This window comes from Neocloeon triangulifer, unplaced genomic scaffold, assembly GCF_031216515.1.
Source record: "Neocloeon triangulifer isolate White Clay Creek 2 clone unplaced genomic scaffold, ASM3121651v1 ptg000002l, whole genome shotgun sequence".
NCBI classification, from domain to species: Eukaryota; Metazoa; Arthropoda; class Insecta; order Ephemeroptera; family Baetidae; genus Neocloeon; species Neocloeon triangulifer.
The window spans coordinates 8,331,285-8,347,838 of NW_026775545.1; the positions used below are offsets into that span (position 1 = coordinate 8,331,285).

The following is a 16,554-nucleotide window of genomic DNA, read 5'->3' on the forward strand; positions in this document are numbered from 1 at the left end:
GCTTGATATGGCCACTCATTTGAGTTAACATTAATATATTTCTTGTCAGTTTATTTTTATTTTGTTGGTGGTTTAACAATTAATACTTCCCCCTCCACTCTCCACTGATGAATCTCCTTGGAATCTCCCTCTCCCTTGTCTCTTGTGTTTTCATTGCGGTCGTAGCACACGTGTTTCTGTTTTATTACGTATTACGTCTTTACGTACAAAAGTAGCCAAATTTTCCCTATTAATTATTGTTGGAAAAGTTCCATAAAAATGGTTCGGCGGCACAATAATCAGTTGCCAGATAACATTCCTCAGCTTCAAAACTTGATAAAACGAGACCCTGTGTCCTACAAAGATGAGGTCTGTGCCCGGTCGCAAAACTTCGGATTTTTGTATAATGTTGATAATAATACGAATTTTACAATTTATTTTCAGTTTATGCAGCAGTACCGGCATTATCAGGCCACACTTGAAGTCTTCAAGCTTCACCCTGATCAAAATGACAAAAATCTGGATGAAATTGTCATGTTTTTAGCCCAGGTAAAAATTAGCACAATGGTTTGTGCTGTATTTAATTTTTATAATTATCTATTTATTAGGTTGCCCAATGTTATCCTGATGTTCTAGAGGCTTATCCACAAGAACTTGTTGATATTTTACAGTCCCACCACACTGTTCTAGATCCAAATATGCGAATGGTAAAAGGGCCTTAAAAATTTGCCTCCGAAAATTTTAATTTTCCTTCTCAGTCATTTTGTAGAGCTCTTGTGCTGTTGAGGGGTAAAGGTCTTTTGTCTCCAACTGACTTGCTGTCACTTTTCTTTTCACTCCTGAGGTGTCAGGACAAAAACCTGCGGACCTTTCTGCAAACGCACATCATCAATGACGTTAGTGGAATCAATGCAAAGCACAAGGATGCAAAGCTCAACAGAGTAATATTTTATTAAATCTGATATTTAAATAAACTAATTATTTGAAATTTACAGACTTTGCAGAACTTCATGTTTAACATGTTGAAGGACAGCAACTCGAGGGCTGTGAAAATGTCATTAGTTAGTTTCAATACATAGATGCATAAAATTTGGTTCATCTTAATTAATTTTATTATTCGCAGGATATTATGATTCAGCTCTACAAGAAGAACATTTGGAATGACGCAAAGACTGTCAATGTTATTGCCACAGCCTGTTATTCCAAATTTGCTAAGGTTAAAGTTGCAGCTTTGAAATTCTTCATTGGCAAAGATCCAGAAGAAAAAGAATCAGACGATAGTGATTCTGATGATGTAAGTGTTTCAACTTAAATGAAAATTATTATAATAATTCATTAAACGCAGGATGAAAAATTAACCACCAAAGAAGTCGTCATGTCCAATCGCTTCAACAAGAAAAGCCGGAAAAGGGAAAAGCAGCTCTTGAAAGTCAAGTCTTTGATCAAGAAACAACAAAAGAAAAAGTCAAAAGCACCAAATTTCAATTTCTCTGCCTTGCATTTGATCCACGACCCACAAGGATTTGCGGAGCAGATTTTCAAAACTTTAGAACGAGCCAATGAGCGTTTTGAGGTCAAGCTGATGACCCTTGATGTGATTTCAAGATTGATTGGACTTCACCAGCTGTTCATCTTTAACTTCTACCCTTACTTGCAGAGGTTTTTACAACCTCACCAAAGGGGTAAATAATCTTAAATTTTTAACCTTAAAAAGTGTCTCATGAAATCTTTAATTATCAGAGGTGACCAGGCTGCTTCAATTTGTTGCTCAAGCTGCCCACGAACTTGTCCCACCAGACATAATTCAACCTATTTTGAAAACTTTGGTCAACAATTTTGTCACTGAAAGGAATTCTTCGGATGTCATGGCCATTGGGTTGGAATATCTAATATAAAAAGAAATTTTATTAATTAATTTCATCAAATCAGGTTGAATGCTGTTCGAGCAATTTGCAGTCGGTGCCCCTTGGCAATGGATGAAGACCTGCTGCGCGATTTGATCGAGTACAGGAACTACAAGGACCGCAGTGTCATGATGGCCTCAAGATCTCTGATGGCGTTGTACAGACTCAACAACCCAGACATGCTTAGGAAAAAAGACAGAGTATAATCAAAGTGACTGTTGTTAAAACAGAAACTGATAAAACATGTGTTAGGGTCGACCAACTGAAGCTACAATTGAGCTGAAGCCAAGGAAATATGGTGAAATGGACACCAAGGAACACATTCCTGGAGCTGAAGTGTTGTTAGATGAGAAGAAGAAGAAAAAAGGAATCGTAAGTTTTTTTCTAATAATTATGGTATGTCATTAAATTACCTATATATTTAGGAGGTCGACGAAGACGGCAGTGACAGTGATGATGGTGGTTGGGTCGATGTTTCGGGTGATGAAGCGGAAGATTCAGATGAGGGAAGTGGAGCTGAAGAATGTCAGGATGAGGAAGGAGAAGATGACGAAGATAGTGAAGGAGATGATGAGGAGTGTGAAGATGAAAGTGATGAAGACGAAGACATGGAAGATGAGGACGAAGATGAGTCTGGAGGTGGAAAGTCTAAGAAAAAGAAGGAGAAGGAAGTGAAAACAAAGGACGTATGTTTTATTAATTAAAATTGAGATGTGTTTTTATAAATTAACAATATAGGAGGACATTGAGGAAAAATCAAAAAAAGCAGCAGAAGTTTGTTCGATGAGGATTCTCACTGACGAAGATTTCAAAGCCATTGATGCTGCTCAAATCAGAAAACAAATTACTGTTGCATCCAAGAGCAGGAAGAGGAAAATTGCAGATGAGGATGTTCCCAAGTAAATTGATTGGTTGCAAACATTTATTTTGTATAATAATTGTCCTTTCCCGTTTCAGAGGTGAACTTGTAACCTTGGGTGATATTGAAAACATCCACAAAAAACGGAAACATGATAAAGCGGCAAGATTGGAAACCGTCAGGGTAATTTTTCTTCTTTTATTAACAATATCAAATTTATTGACCATGTCACTTGCAGAAAGGGCAAGAGGGAAGAGAAAAATGGGGTTATCAAGACCGCCGTCAAAACCCTCACTCCAGCAAAACCAACACTGAGAAGAAGAAGAATAAGGCCTTCAACATGATTAAGCACAAAATTCGAGGCAAAGTTAAAAGGTCGTTCAAGGATAAACAGGTGATTTTGATAGATTTTTAATTGACAATTATGAAAGTAATTTAAATTTTTTTTATCTCTGCTTAGATTTCTTTGAGGAATCATTTGCTGAAGATGAAAAGGTTGAAGTAATACATACCAGATGTATTAAAATAAAACATAGCTTTTGACTTACAATTAATGACTTTTAATTAAATTTGCTCTAAATTTTCTTTTTGGTGACATGTCTCTTCTCTACTTCTGGAGGTACATAGGTTTCTTCAACAACAGCAACGGTCCTTTCTGTCAGTTTCCTCTCCCCTTCCTCTTTCTCTGCCTCCTCAATGATCAAATTGTATTGGTCCTCTTTCTCGAAGAAGCTCAAAAGCTCCTCTCGCTCCTTCATATACTTCTTCTTCTCTTCGATTTGCTCCAATTTCTGCTTGATTTCAATTTCTCGCAGTTGCTTGGCTAACATTCTTTGTCTGTGCTCTTCCCACTCGACATATTTCTTTTCCTGTTCTTGAATATCTTTGGCCTCATTTTCTGTCACAGCTTCTTTCACTGAACCCTCCATCTGCTCTAAAAGATTTCCCTCCTTGGTTTTCACTTGTTTTAAAACTGCAACAGTGGCCTCGGGAACTTTTTCCTTTTCCAAACCAGAAATATGTTTCTCGATCAGGTCAATCGCTTCCCTAAAGATGGGCCCATTCAAACTTCCAGCCGATTTTTCCACCTTCTTCCAATCCTCGAACAAGGCCCACCCCAACAGCTCCAAACTTCCTGCCAGGACCTTGTCCTTAAGAGCTGGAGCCAAGATAGCCATTGTCTTGCCCATCAGAGCATTACCCTTGACCAAATCAAAGTGTCCGTCGAAACTGGGGTTCCTCAAAAAATTAACCCTGATTTTAACCTCCTCCTTGGGCTCCTCTTCGGGTGGAGGCAACTCCAACTCCCAGGTGACCTGCTTGAGGACATTTTGTAGGCAAGCCAGCAGGGACAGATTGTTTGTGATGTGGTTTCCGGTGTCCTCCTGCAGACCATGCAGAACCGCCACTTTAGCTGCCTCGGGTAACTTTTCCGCCTTCAGGAAGTCGTCCACGATTAAATTTGAAATATGGTAGTCAACGAAAATTCCGTAATTGAGACGATCGTGCAGAATCCGCAGCAGGTCATTGGTCCGTCCCGTAAAGTGCAGCAGTTGGACAAAATTGTGTCCTGTCGAGGGGAAGAGGTTGCCGGCCTGGCCACTCTGGCGCAGTTTGAACACCAGGTCCTCCACTTCATCCAGGTGGGTTTCGTCTTGTACACTGGCGGTGAAAATGTCCACGTCCACGCCGCTGATGAAGTCCTCCTGGTTGAGCTTCTGCTCTATGCTGTGGTACAGCTCGTCCTGATTCAATCGAGTCAGCAGAGGCGACTTCAGACGATTTTGCCATGCTTGTTCACACCTAAAAGAATTGAAGAAAATTATTTATTAAAAAAAAAAATCTACATAAAATTTCTTAAATATAAATTTTGGTGTTATGGGGTCTAGAAATACTGCTCAAAAACCGAAAAAATAATAATGTGCATATGTACTTCCAAATTTTGCGTCAGAAACTGTAGCCATTATGGCTTGTTTTACAGGAAAAGTGTAAATAAATCTGATTTGATCAAAAGATATCGAGGCAAAATAACCGGTTGAAAATAGCATACCGGTTTGAAAATTAACACCGGTTTTTGAAGTTCAGTAAAACCGCCACCAGGCGGCACCGTGATCATATTCCGCAGGGAGAGAGTGAGTGAGGGAGAACAAAGTGGCGCGCGCATCACTCTCCCTCTAGAAGATTCTGACCAGCCGATCTGCTGGTATAAAAAGGCCAGCTCAGCCGGCAAGAGACATTCGGTGTTCGGTGCTTGGAGCTCAGGCAGAGCAGAGAGTGGGACCTCTCTGGCCAAGGAGCTAAGCATTCCGGATCATTGCTTGTTGGTTCAAGTTTATTGGACGTAAACGGCATTGGATAGCTTAGATTATATTGCTTGATTGGCTCAAGTTTATTGAGCGTAAATTAGCAATTGTTTCAAGGAGCCGAGAGAGATTCAAGTCGTATTGAATGTTATTCTGGCTGTAGATTAAATTCATAGATCAGATTAAATTGGTGGATAAGAGACTTCATTCGTGAAGGACTTTTTACCAGCCTTGCTGTTAGGTGCCGATTAAGTGAGATTTATCTGCTTAAGTCTATTAAGTGGGTTATTGATCTTATTCTGCAATCAGGTAGATTAACTCAATAGTAAAGGTGTAATTGGCTCAAGCTGATTGAGCGTAAATTGCATTCTTTTGATAGGCGCTTGAAGTCGGTGAATCGGTGGCTCAAGTCTCGATTGAGCACCTTCATGATTGATAGCGGCAGGTGTTTCATTTGACAGATATTGTTTAAGATAAAATCCCGTCAGCCTGGTTAGGCAATAATTGGAATAATTGATCAGAATATTATATACACAGTATAGAGGTGTAAATAGCAAAGTTTGTGTGAATAAGAGAATTAGAATTAATACTGTCTCTGAGTTGGAAAAGAGTCGTATTTGGTATATTCTTTTTTAGGGAACCGTGGCATTGTCAAGATTGTCATCGGCGCCTTTGACTGATAAAAGAGGATTACCAAATATCAATTCCTTTTATTTGAGTTCTGCTTTAGGGAACCGTGGCACTGTCAATATTGTCATCGGAGCCTTTGACTGATAAAGAAGGACCAAATAAATCAAGGATTGATTTTGTTAGATTTGATTAGGGGCTGCTTTGTTGCTTGGAATTCTTAATAGAAAGAAGTGGTTAGAGAATCATAAAAATCCCCTAGACACACCGATCTTCAATTAGCTTCTTTCTAGGTAATTGTCGCACCCAATTACCATCCGTTAGGAAAAGCAAAGCCCGAGGACTCTGTTAATTTGAAATTAGCATTTTATTAAGATAATCAAAAACCACCTGTGCGAGCGGTCGCCTGTCTCTTTGTTAGTCTAAATAGCAGCCTTAGCAATACCCTAGGCACTTGTGTTTAGGTGAGACACGGTCGCGCGTTACAGAATTGGGGGCTCGGCCGGGATTTGATTAAATTCAGGTTTTTGATTGATCTTCAAATATGGAAGGAGACGAATCTCAAGGTTCTCAATACAACTCCGCAGGGAGTGGAACGCCAAATCCTGTTGTCAATCAGAATCCTCCTCCAGCGATTCCAGACAACAAACAAGGAGGAGGTGTTGTCCAAGGACAAGGAGATGTTGGTAAAGTGCTTGAAAAAGCATCCAAAAAATTGAAGAAACATGACAAAATGATTGAGTTGATTCATGAAGTCACGAAACCCATGATGGATTTTGTGTGTCAAAGAAATGATGAGTTGCATGAAAATCTTCTCAAAATTTCTGAAAATATGAAGAAACTCACTGATGAATTCTTCACTTTTGCGGAGGCAAGTAAGAAGCGAATTAATCAACTTGATCATAGGCTTGATAATTTGCATCAATCAAGCACTCCCAGGCAAAATACTCTCTTTAGTACTCCTGCAAATCGGCAGGAAAATGTCATTGATGATGATTTTACACTTGGAGAATCAAGGGGGCGTCGAGATACTGATAACAGTCGTGTTAAATTGGGTGTCTCTTTGCCTATCAGTCCTTATTTGAAAGGTGTGACAGAACGTCCAGAAGAAGATTTCTCTCGTTTGGGGGACAATGCTAGGGCCAGAGGTCGTTCCAAGGTTGTTCCTCCAATCAATGTGAGCTTGCCAACCTTTGATGGTGACAATAAAAAGTTGACTCCTCATCTCTTTTGCAAACGTTTCATTGACTATGCAAAGGCTCTTGAGGAGACACCTGACTCAATTCTTGAGCGTGACATGCCCATTGCTTTGAAAGGTGAAGCCAGAAAGTGGTGGGAGTTCCATGAAGGTTTTACTTCATATGCTCAGTTCAAAAAGGAGTTTATGAAGTATTTCCAGCCTCAGGAATATGATATTAACTGTCTCAAAGATATCGAGGTAAGATATCAAGGTGAAGATGAGACTTTGTCCCAATATCTGATTAATATCAAGGGAATGTATGATTCATTGTCAATCCTTGTGCCTATGCAAGAACAAGTATTGAAGGCCTATGGAAATATGCATCCTAATTACCAACAATATGTTGAAAACAAAGAGTATAGTTCGCTTCATGATATGTATGAAGACTCTTTCAGAATTGAAAAATCAGTCCAACACAGAAATAGATGGAAACCACCTTCTGCTTTTACCCAGGCTGAACCAATGTATGGGTATCAGAAAAATTCCATTGATGGGAAAAAGGTGAAGTTTAAGAGTGGGCTTCCTGAGGACGATAAGGGTGAAAACACAGACTCCAAGATGACTCGTCCTTTCATTCATAAGACCTGTTGGCACTGTGGGAGTGATGACCACTTAGCAGATGGATGCAATGTAAAACCTACTGCTAGAAATCCTCCTAAACAAGCTCCAGGAGCTAGATCCTCCAGTCAAGAGAGGAAAGAAACCATATAATACAGACAAGAAGATAAAGAACACTAGAATTAAGGATGTAAATATAGTTTTAAGTTTTAAGTTATGAGAAATAAGAGAACCATGATTGTAATAAGCGAAGAGTGCTTATGAGAGATAAAGGAATTTACACTTTTTGTAAATATTTTACAGTTTTTCTCAAATGAATGATTTTCCAAAAATTGGCCTGGGTTTTGTAGCCATTATGGCTTGTTTTACAGGAAAAGTGTAAATAAATCTGATTTGATCAAAAGATATCGAGGCAAAATAACCGGTTGAAAATAGCATACCGGTTTGAAAATTAACACCGGTTTTTGAAGTTCAGTAAAACCGCCACCAGGCGGCACCGTGATCATATTCCGCAGGGAGAGAGTGAGTGAGGGAGAACAAAGTGGCGCGCGCATCACTCTCCCTCTAGAAGATTCTGACCAGCCGATCTGCTGGTATAAAAAGGCCAGCTCAGCCGGCAAGAGACATTCGGTGTTCGGTGCTTGGAGCTCAGGCAGAGCAGAGAGTGGGACCTCTCTGGCCAAGGAGCTAAGCATTCCGGATCATTGCTTGTTGGTTCAAGTTTATTGGACGTAAACGGCATTGGATAGCTTAGATTATATTGCTTGATTGGCTCAAGTTTATTGAGCGTAAATTAGCAATTGTTTCAAGGAGCCGAGAGAGATTCAAGTCGTATTGAATGTTATTCTGGCTGTAGATTAAATTCATAGATCAGATTAAATTGGTGGATAAGAGACTTCATTCGTGAAGGACTTTTTACCAGCCTTGCTGTTAGGTGCCGATTAAGTGAGATTTATCTGCTTAAGTCTATTAAGTGGGTTATTGATCTTATTCTGCAATCAGGTAGATTAACTCAATAGTAAAGGTGTAATTGGCTCAAGCTGATTGAGCGTAAATTGCATTCTTTTGATAGGCGCTTGAAGTCGGTGAATCGGTGGCTCAAGTCTCGATTGAGCACCTTCATGATTGATAGCGGCAGGTGTTTCATTTGACAGATATTGTTTAAGATAAAATCCCGTCAGCCTGGTTAGGCAATAATTGGAATAATTGATCAGAATATTATATACACAGTATAGAGGTGTAAATAGCAAAGTTTGTGTGAATAAGAGAATTAGAATTAATACTGTCTCTGAGTTGGAAAAGAGTCGTATTTGGTATATTCTTTTTTAGGGAACCGTGGCATTGTCAAGATTGTCATCGGCGCCTTTGACTGATAAAAGAGGATTACCAAATATCAATTCCTTTTATTTGAGTTCTGCTTTAGGGAACCGTGGCACTGTCAATATTGTCATCGGAGCCTTTGACTGATAAAGAAGGACCAAATAAATCAAGGATTGATTTTGTTAGATTTGATTAGGGGCTGCTTTGTTGCTTGGAATTCTTAATAGAAAGAAGTGGTTAGAGAATCATAAAAATCCCCTAGACACACCGATCTTCAATTAGCTTCTTTCTAGGTAATTGTCGCACCCAATTACCATCCGTTAGGAAAAGCAAAGCCCGAGGACTCTGTTAATTTGAAATTAGCATTTTATTAAGATAATCAAAAACCACCTGTGCGAGCGGTCGCCTGTCTCTTTGTTAGTCTAAATAGCAGCCTTAGCAATACCCTAGGCACTTGTGTTTAGGTGAGACACGGTCGCGCGTTACAAAACAATTAAAAATAATTATACCTGTACGCATCACTCAGGTACGTTCTGAAGCTGGAAGCTCTTCTATAAGTTACCAAGAGCCGCCTAAGTGATGAGGTCAAGCTCATTTTCATTTTTAATGCGCTAAATAAAACTACTTTGATGCCTCAACCTTGTCTGTTTACAATTTTCAGCGGCTCGAAACAATCAAAACGTGTTCTTGCTTTCTGGTGAGGTCGGTCTGCGGACAGGTGGCACCACCGGCCCTCCATTGCGCCCCCCCCCCCCCAATCACAAAAAAAACTTTCTCTTCCGTGCCGTTCAAAGTGGGTGATTTTTCACGAACACATGTTGATTGTTGATTTGTTGTCGATCGGCGTAGGAGGACCTGCCACAGGGACGAACGCCCGCTGCCCTAGGTAAAATTTCTCTTCCCGATTTTCGTCGGCTTTCTGACTGATAATGTTGCCGAAGATCGGCATGTTTAAATTCGCTTGTTTAATTCATCATTATTTGCGAAGGCGCCTCGCAAAATTGGCACACAATATTAACTTTTGAATTATAAGGAAGGATGTAGCAAAATTCTGCTCTAATACTAAATCTTCTTCTTTTTTTAATTTTTAGATTGAAAGAGTTTTAATAATTAAATGAATGCATTTGTGTACATAATATACATAATATAATTTTCTAGAACATGATATTTCATCCGGCATCGGCGGTATCAATAAAAAATAATAACATTACATGCTTTAGAAAATTAATTATTAAATTATTATTTATGAATTTTTAATATAAACTCTAATAATCTAATTTGTGTGCTTATTATTTTAAATTTTATAAATTTTTAGAATGCGCCGCTTTCTTGGCTAATTTTTGTTTAAAATACAAAGTTTAAAACATACTTAAGCAAAAACATAAATTTGACTCTCCGATCTTTTGCCAGCATGTACATAATTATGTCTGCTTCTCATAGATACAGTTATCAACATTCTTGCTTAGCAAACAGAAATATTAAAATGCCAAATCTACATAAAATTGTTTTAAAGATCCACCAGAAATTATATTTATGTTTGCTTGAAGTGTTCCCCTATTAAAATATCTCCCGATTTTTTCGCTTTTAATCTTGTAAGACGTGAATTTGTGCGAGTGCAAAATTACTAGATCTATTTTTAACACACGTCACTTTCTTTTCTATATATAGAACGATTTTTATAGGCACCTCGTTGTCAGCTGAAATTATCTCTGATATGAGATCATAGCCCATTATATAATATAGCATCATCTTGTAATAAATGAGTCGAAGGACCGCTTTCAGGAAGAGCTTAAGATTTTTATTAAGTGTACTAATGTGTACTAATTTACTTTTCAATATACACATATTTTTTTATTATTTTATATAATAGATTTAACATAATTTCCTGTTGATTCTTTACTAGAATAATTAAAAATTTATTCCTTGGTTTCATAAATAATCTTTGATCAAATGAAATATTTGAATAAAATTAAAAAATCTTGAGCAAATTTATTAAATGAAAAATACCAAATATTGTTTTAACTTAGATGAAAATCAAGAAAAATTAATCGCCTAATATTAAATCTAAACTATTTTGAGACAGAAATGACTTTGAATAACAATGCGTAGTGGATAAACATGTGTGGAACAAAACGACTTATCTCTCTTATTTTTATGGGGCGCTTGTTTTTGTTTGTTCCAGAAGCTTTTCTTAAGAAGAACGTGCGAGAGATTGCCTAATAGTATAATAACTTCTTGTTTTTATCACAATTTATAACTGCACTACCCTTACCATTGTACACGTACGTATACGCAAATGGGAGGTTCAAAAGAATATATTTTTGCAACAACTCACGAGATAATCTCGGTTCAAGTGCGGTCATGTCATGCGTTGAAGATGAAAGTTTGCTTATCAATAGGGAAATGATCATAGTTCAATTACGCTTAATTTTGTAATTAAAAAATTGGAATATAATTTTTAAGTTAAATTTTTCACTTGAACGTACAGTTTTTTTCCACAGTTATGCTCACACAACTGAAAGGGTTTTGTTTTTTTATTCAAATTTATCTTCGAAATTAAAATTGATTGATTGTAAACATTTATAATCGCTTCAATTAAAAAAGTATCTAAAAATTATTATTTATAAATCAACATGACTATCTTTTGCTGCATTGCATAATACTGTTTCCTTATTTGGTTGCTGGGTGGAAATTTAAATATTGAAGCCAGTTTAGTTGGACATTTCTGGCTTTGTCACCCCGAGGGCATGAGCTTAATTTGGTCAACGTCAAAATGTGCTGCGTTTCCTATTTTTTTTTCTATTCTCACTCATTGTCAGTTTTGTGAAAATCTTGTGCCATCAACCACAGCTTAAAAGGAAAAATAATAATAAATCAAAAAAACTCATAAGCTCTACTCTTCCTGGCAATTATTCATGACATGAAATCAAGAATTTATCCGTTATTTATAATTTATAAAAAATTATTTTATCCATCGATACTCGTAAATCTTTTGATTGTTAGTAGAATAATTTTCTATTTGAAGTAATAATAAATATAAAACCTAATGGTTCAAAACTTTGAATTATCATTCCAGAGATAAAAATATAATATTTTCAGACTAAATGAAAGGGACATTGGATCATTATGTGAATATTCAAAGCCAAGGTGTGTCGCAAAAATGCTAAAAAAAGGTTTTCTCTCCTTGTGGTTGCACACCACAAGCAACCTACTTAAATGTCACAAAAACTTCATTTATAGAAATATACTTCATTAAATTGGCTTTCAAATAATTAGTTTGGTCATATCAGCGCTTCCTTTTAAATAGACCAATGTATTTTTCTAATCTAAATTAATTTTATGTATGTCAATGCCGACGAGGAGTAACACGTGTTTTGCAACAACTTTTCCACTGACGGTTAAGTTCAATGGAACGAAAGTGAGAATGCGACTGATGTCAATAACAAGATCGTTCTCCGTCACTTGTGATAAAAGTCGGTGCGTGTGCGAGTGGAAGGACCTATACGCTGTGTTGCATCCACTTTCTAAAGAAACCGACTTTGTCAGGGGGGTCCCTGCCTTTGTGGCTGAGGAGAGGTCACGTGGATCAAGTCTGGTGACCGGTCGACGAGCACGTGGTCCGCAGTCGCGATTATTGGCATAAATGGTGTGTGCGTTCGGCACGCGTGTAAATAAACGCAACCGCGGGCTTCACTCGCTCTCACTCGTCCGCCGAGCGTCCAGGTTTCCACACCCACTCCGGCTAGGCCCTTCTTCCTCACAGACAATTTATTTCCGCGACCAACACGTTTATTGCATAACTAGACACAGGTATTTTGTTTTTATATGGAAGCATTTTCATGATTCATACTTTTTTGAAATTTTTATTAGTCTTTGAAAAATTTACTCAATTCAAATTTTTCATTTGTCAACTTATTCAGTTAACTTTTCATTTACTTTGGTTACATACTATTTTTTTAAAGCAATTTTCTAATCTGTAAAAATTGCAGGTCCCGAAATTTTATAAAAAAATTTAATATTACTATCGGAAAAAATAATGCGTATCAGCAATGCATTTGTTTTTTTAAATCAGAATATAGATACGCAGTTTTTAAAATATAACGTTGATATTGTAACATTTTGTGTAAATAGTGTAAATACGATATAAAGAAAATATGTTGTTGATATTTTGTTTGAATATTACATAATCTCTCACATTCCCGGAACTAACTCTATGATGGTGAGCTAGGCTAGGCTAACAGTAAAACCTTGTGTTGTTATATAATCATTTTTCATCCACAAAAAATTAACAGCAGTTTTTATTGTAATATCTAGACAAATTTGGAGCAATATATTTTTAAGTTTAAAGGCTTTTTAGTTTTGCTTGTATACTTTAAGCGTCAATTAAACACGGCAATTAAAATTAAACAGCGCTTTTTCTGCGAAAATTTGCGCCGCAACAAAAATTGCTCTTAAAATTAAGAGTAATTTTCTATTTCTCGAGCAATTTTAATGGTTGCAAGGACGTATTGAAACGGCAATCTATTTATATTCTCACATTCTAAATTTTTAACTAAATGGTTAAATATGTGAATTTTTGTCTATGCATCACAACCTTTCAAATTAATCCTAATTTTATGATCAATTTGCATGTCTAGCCAATCATGGACAATCAGGCATCTCCCGTTGCCGCCGAAAGCTCGTCAAGCGTTCCAGACAAGGATACCACCGGTCTGACCCATGAGTGCGGCGTTTTTGGTTGCATCGCCACAGGCGAATGGCCAACGCAAATTGACGTCGCCCAAGTAGTTACACTAGGCCTAGTTGCCCTCCAGCACAGGTAACATTCCACCATAAATATTTCCTACTAAAGCCATTTTCAATGGAGCCATAATTATAAATGTAGTGATTATGATAATAGCTTTGGTAGTTCCATTTCCAAATATATATTTTTTCAAATGAAATTTGTATGCTTTGCTAAAAATAATATATTTTTGATGGAAAGGGCGAGGATCTAATTTTCGCAAAAAAAAATTGTAATTGAACTTTGATATAAACACTATTAATAATACGATTTCGCCATTTCAATTTGTTTCAACCTGAACATTGGAACGCAGAGGTCAAGAGAGTGCTGGAATTGTGACAACTATGGGTGACGAGACGGGCAAGTTCTTTGTGCACAAAGGCATGGGCATGATCAACACTGTCTTCAACGACGACGTCATGAAAAAATTAAAAGGTTGCTTTTACTACAAATTTTTAATTAATAAAAAAGATAGCACTAAACGAAGAATTTAATCAGAACAATATGTTATTATGATAAAGGAAAACATGTTTAGAGATTAAATTTTCCTTATCTTCAGATTTAATTATAATTTAAATATGCATCATGATCTCAATTTTTATCAAAATTATTAGTTAAGTCAATGACGTTAAGTTTTAAATGATTAATTATCAATTAATTATTGATTAGGAAATCTTGGCATTGGACACACGCGGTACTCAACAAGCGCCGCCTCAGAAGAGGTCAACTGTCAGCCGTTTGTGGTTCACACAGCACATGGGCCTCTAGCCGTGGCTCACAACGGCGAGCTTGTCAATTGCTCGGCACTCAGACGATGGGTAATTATTGTGTGCTTATTATTGTCTGACAGTAGCTTTTATTTTCTGCTGACACAATTAATTAATTGTATTTTACGGCAGACTTTGAATATAATAAATTTATAATATAATTGTAGCCCTAAGACCCACAACAATTTCTGTTTTAAATAATCCATACGAGCAAAGGAAAAGTAATTTTGTTTACCATCTTTTAAGGTTTTGGCACGAGGTGTTGGTTTGTCAACCAAGTCCGACAGTGAGCTCATCACCCAGTCTCTGTGTCTGAATCCTCCTGATGGAGAATTGGACGGCGCCGACTGGCCTGCCCGAATTAAACACCTCATGCAGCTGGCGCCTCTTTCCTACTCATTGGTCATTATGTTTGGAGACAAAATTTACGGAGTCCGAGACCCCTATGGAAATCGCCCTCTGTGCCTTGGAAAAATCATGCCAGTGAACTCAAATACTTCTTCAGGTAATTTTATAAATATTTTTACAAATTATTTAAACCAAACACTTTAATGGAAGGAATGACCAATGGTCTCAACTCTACGGAAGGCGAAGGCTGGGTCGTTAGTTCCGAGTCATGCGGATTTTTGTCCATTGGGGCTCGCTATGAAAGGGAGGTGAAGCCAGGCGAAATTGTCGAACTGACCCGAGATGGCGTGAGAACAGTCTGCATTGTTGAACGACCCGACAACAAGCCGCAAGCTTTCTGCATTTTTGAATACGTGTACTTCGCTAGGTCCGACAGTATTTTTGAAGGTGAGTTTAAACTCGATAGTCATTGAATAAACTTTACACTTCGTTTATTCTTCCAGGCCAAATGGTTTATTCCGTCAGAATGCAGTGCGGCCGAGTATTGGCCAGGGAGACCTACATCGAAGCTGATTTGGTCAGCTCAGTGCCAGAATCTGGCACAGCAGCAGCTCACGGTTTTTCTCAGGAGGTGATTTCAGTTTTGCTGTTAATTAGTTTTATTTTTTGATACAAATATTTTGAAAATTATTGTAATTTTGGATTTTCTTTAGTCTGGCATTCCATTTGGTGAGGTTCTCTGCAAGAACCGATACGTTGGCAGAACTTTCATCCAGCCGAGCACACGACTGAGGCAGCTTGGAGTGGCAAAAAAGTTTGGAGCTCTCTCTGAAAATGTGAAGGATAAGAGAATCATTCTTATTGATGACTCCATTGTGAGGGGAAACACAATTGGACCGATCATTAAGCTCCTCCGAGATGCTGGAGCCAAAGAAGTATGGGCTTTTTAGTTTAGAAAAATAAACTCTAATCCTGAATTCAAAAGGTCCACATTCGGATTGCGTCACCACCTCTTCACCACCCGTGTTACATGGGAATCAACATTCCTACCCCTGAAGAGCTTATTGCTAATAAATTGAATCCAACACAATTGGCTATGCATGTTGGTGAGTTTTAGATAATTTTTATAAAATTAATGCGTTTTACTTATTTATTAATGAATTATGTTCTAGGCGCTGATAGTTTGGCCTATTTGTCCAATGAAGGACTTGTGCAAGCTGTGAGACACAAAATCGCCAACAAGGATTCGCCTGAAATTGGCCACTGCACCGCATGCCTCACTGGCGAATACCCAGAGAAGTTGCAGTGGTAGTTTTAATTTGATTGCCATTCTACCTCCAGTTTTAGCTTTTATATTTCTCCAAATCATTGTGCCATCCATTATTTCATAATTTAATAAGATAGAAGAACAGAATTCTCATAATATTTGTCTTGTGCAGTTGTCGAGATTGTCTTATATTCGTTCAAGTGTCGTCGTTTTCCTATGTTTTCAATTCATTACATTATGTACTCTTGTAAGAACTGCTGAAGGCTGACACATAAATGTGCCTTATTTTTATTTTTAACATCAGTTTTCATGGCTAGGATATAAAAGAAAATGAAAATATTTTCAAATAATAATTGAATTTTTGTCTTCAAATTGTTGTTTTATTTTCTTACAGAACAAAATGTATGCAAAAGCATAATAAGACATAAATGTTAAGCCAAGCTACATTTTGATAAATTTGTATCCTGTGCAAGTTGCCAGAGAAAAATCTCAAGGATGTGGTTATATCATTAATCTAAACTTTACAAAATACAAGTTTACAAGTCTCAGATATATATAGTTACTACGCAAGATATTTGTTTTCCTTTTTGTAACTAAAT

General features: G+C 37.3%; 3 protein-coding genes across 3 annotated transcripts; 2 read left to right on the forward strand and 1 right to left on the reverse strand.

Moving 5' to 3' along the window:
* The first annotated feature begins 128 nt into the window (after positions 1–128).
* Positions 129–3,292, forward strand: LOC132205484 (protein SDA1 homolog). Its single transcript, XM_059634553.1, has 15 exons — positions 129–348; positions 424–528; positions 588–686; positions 738–920; positions 975–1,040; positions 1,103–1,273; positions 1,325–1,661; positions 1,720–1,855; positions 1,909–2,083; positions 2,136–2,255; positions 2,309–2,569; positions 2,622–2,782; positions 2,841–2,925; positions 2,981–3,136; positions 3,203–3,292. Exons 1-15 carry the CDS (start codon positions 259–261, stop codon positions 3,245–3,247), a joined length of 2,190 nt encoding a protein of 729 aa, XP_059490536.1. The 5' UTR covers positions 129–258; the 3' UTR covers positions 3,248–3,292.
* LOC132205487 (uncharacterized) lies at positions 3,279–9,491 on the reverse strand. The gene is made up of 2 exons (XM_059634557.1): positions 9,300–9,491; positions 3,279–4,545 (listed from the first exon to the last, which is right to left on the reverse strand). Exons 1-2 carry the CDS (start codon positions 9,389–9,391, stop codon positions 3,318–3,320), a joined length of 1,320 nt encoding a protein of 439 aa, XP_059490540.1. The 5' UTR covers positions 9,392–9,491; the 3' UTR covers positions 3,279–3,317.
* A 45-nt stretch (positions 9,492–9,536) lies between these two features.
* On the forward strand, positions 9,537–16,327 carry LOC132205485 (amidophosphoribosyltransferase-like). Its single transcript, XM_059634554.1, has 10 exons — positions 9,537–9,676; positions 13,428–13,609; positions 13,887–14,008; positions 14,243–14,391; positions 14,587–14,845; positions 14,899–15,135; positions 15,192–15,319; positions 15,402–15,623; positions 15,674–15,794; positions 15,861–16,327. The coding sequence occupies exons 2-10, from the start codon at positions 13,434–13,436 to the stop codon at positions 15,998–16,000; spliced, it is 1,554 nt and encodes a 517-aa protein (XP_059490537.1). The 5' UTR covers positions 9,537–9,676; positions 13,428–13,433; the 3' UTR covers positions 16,001–16,327.
* Positions 16,328–16,554: the final 227 nt, after the last annotated feature.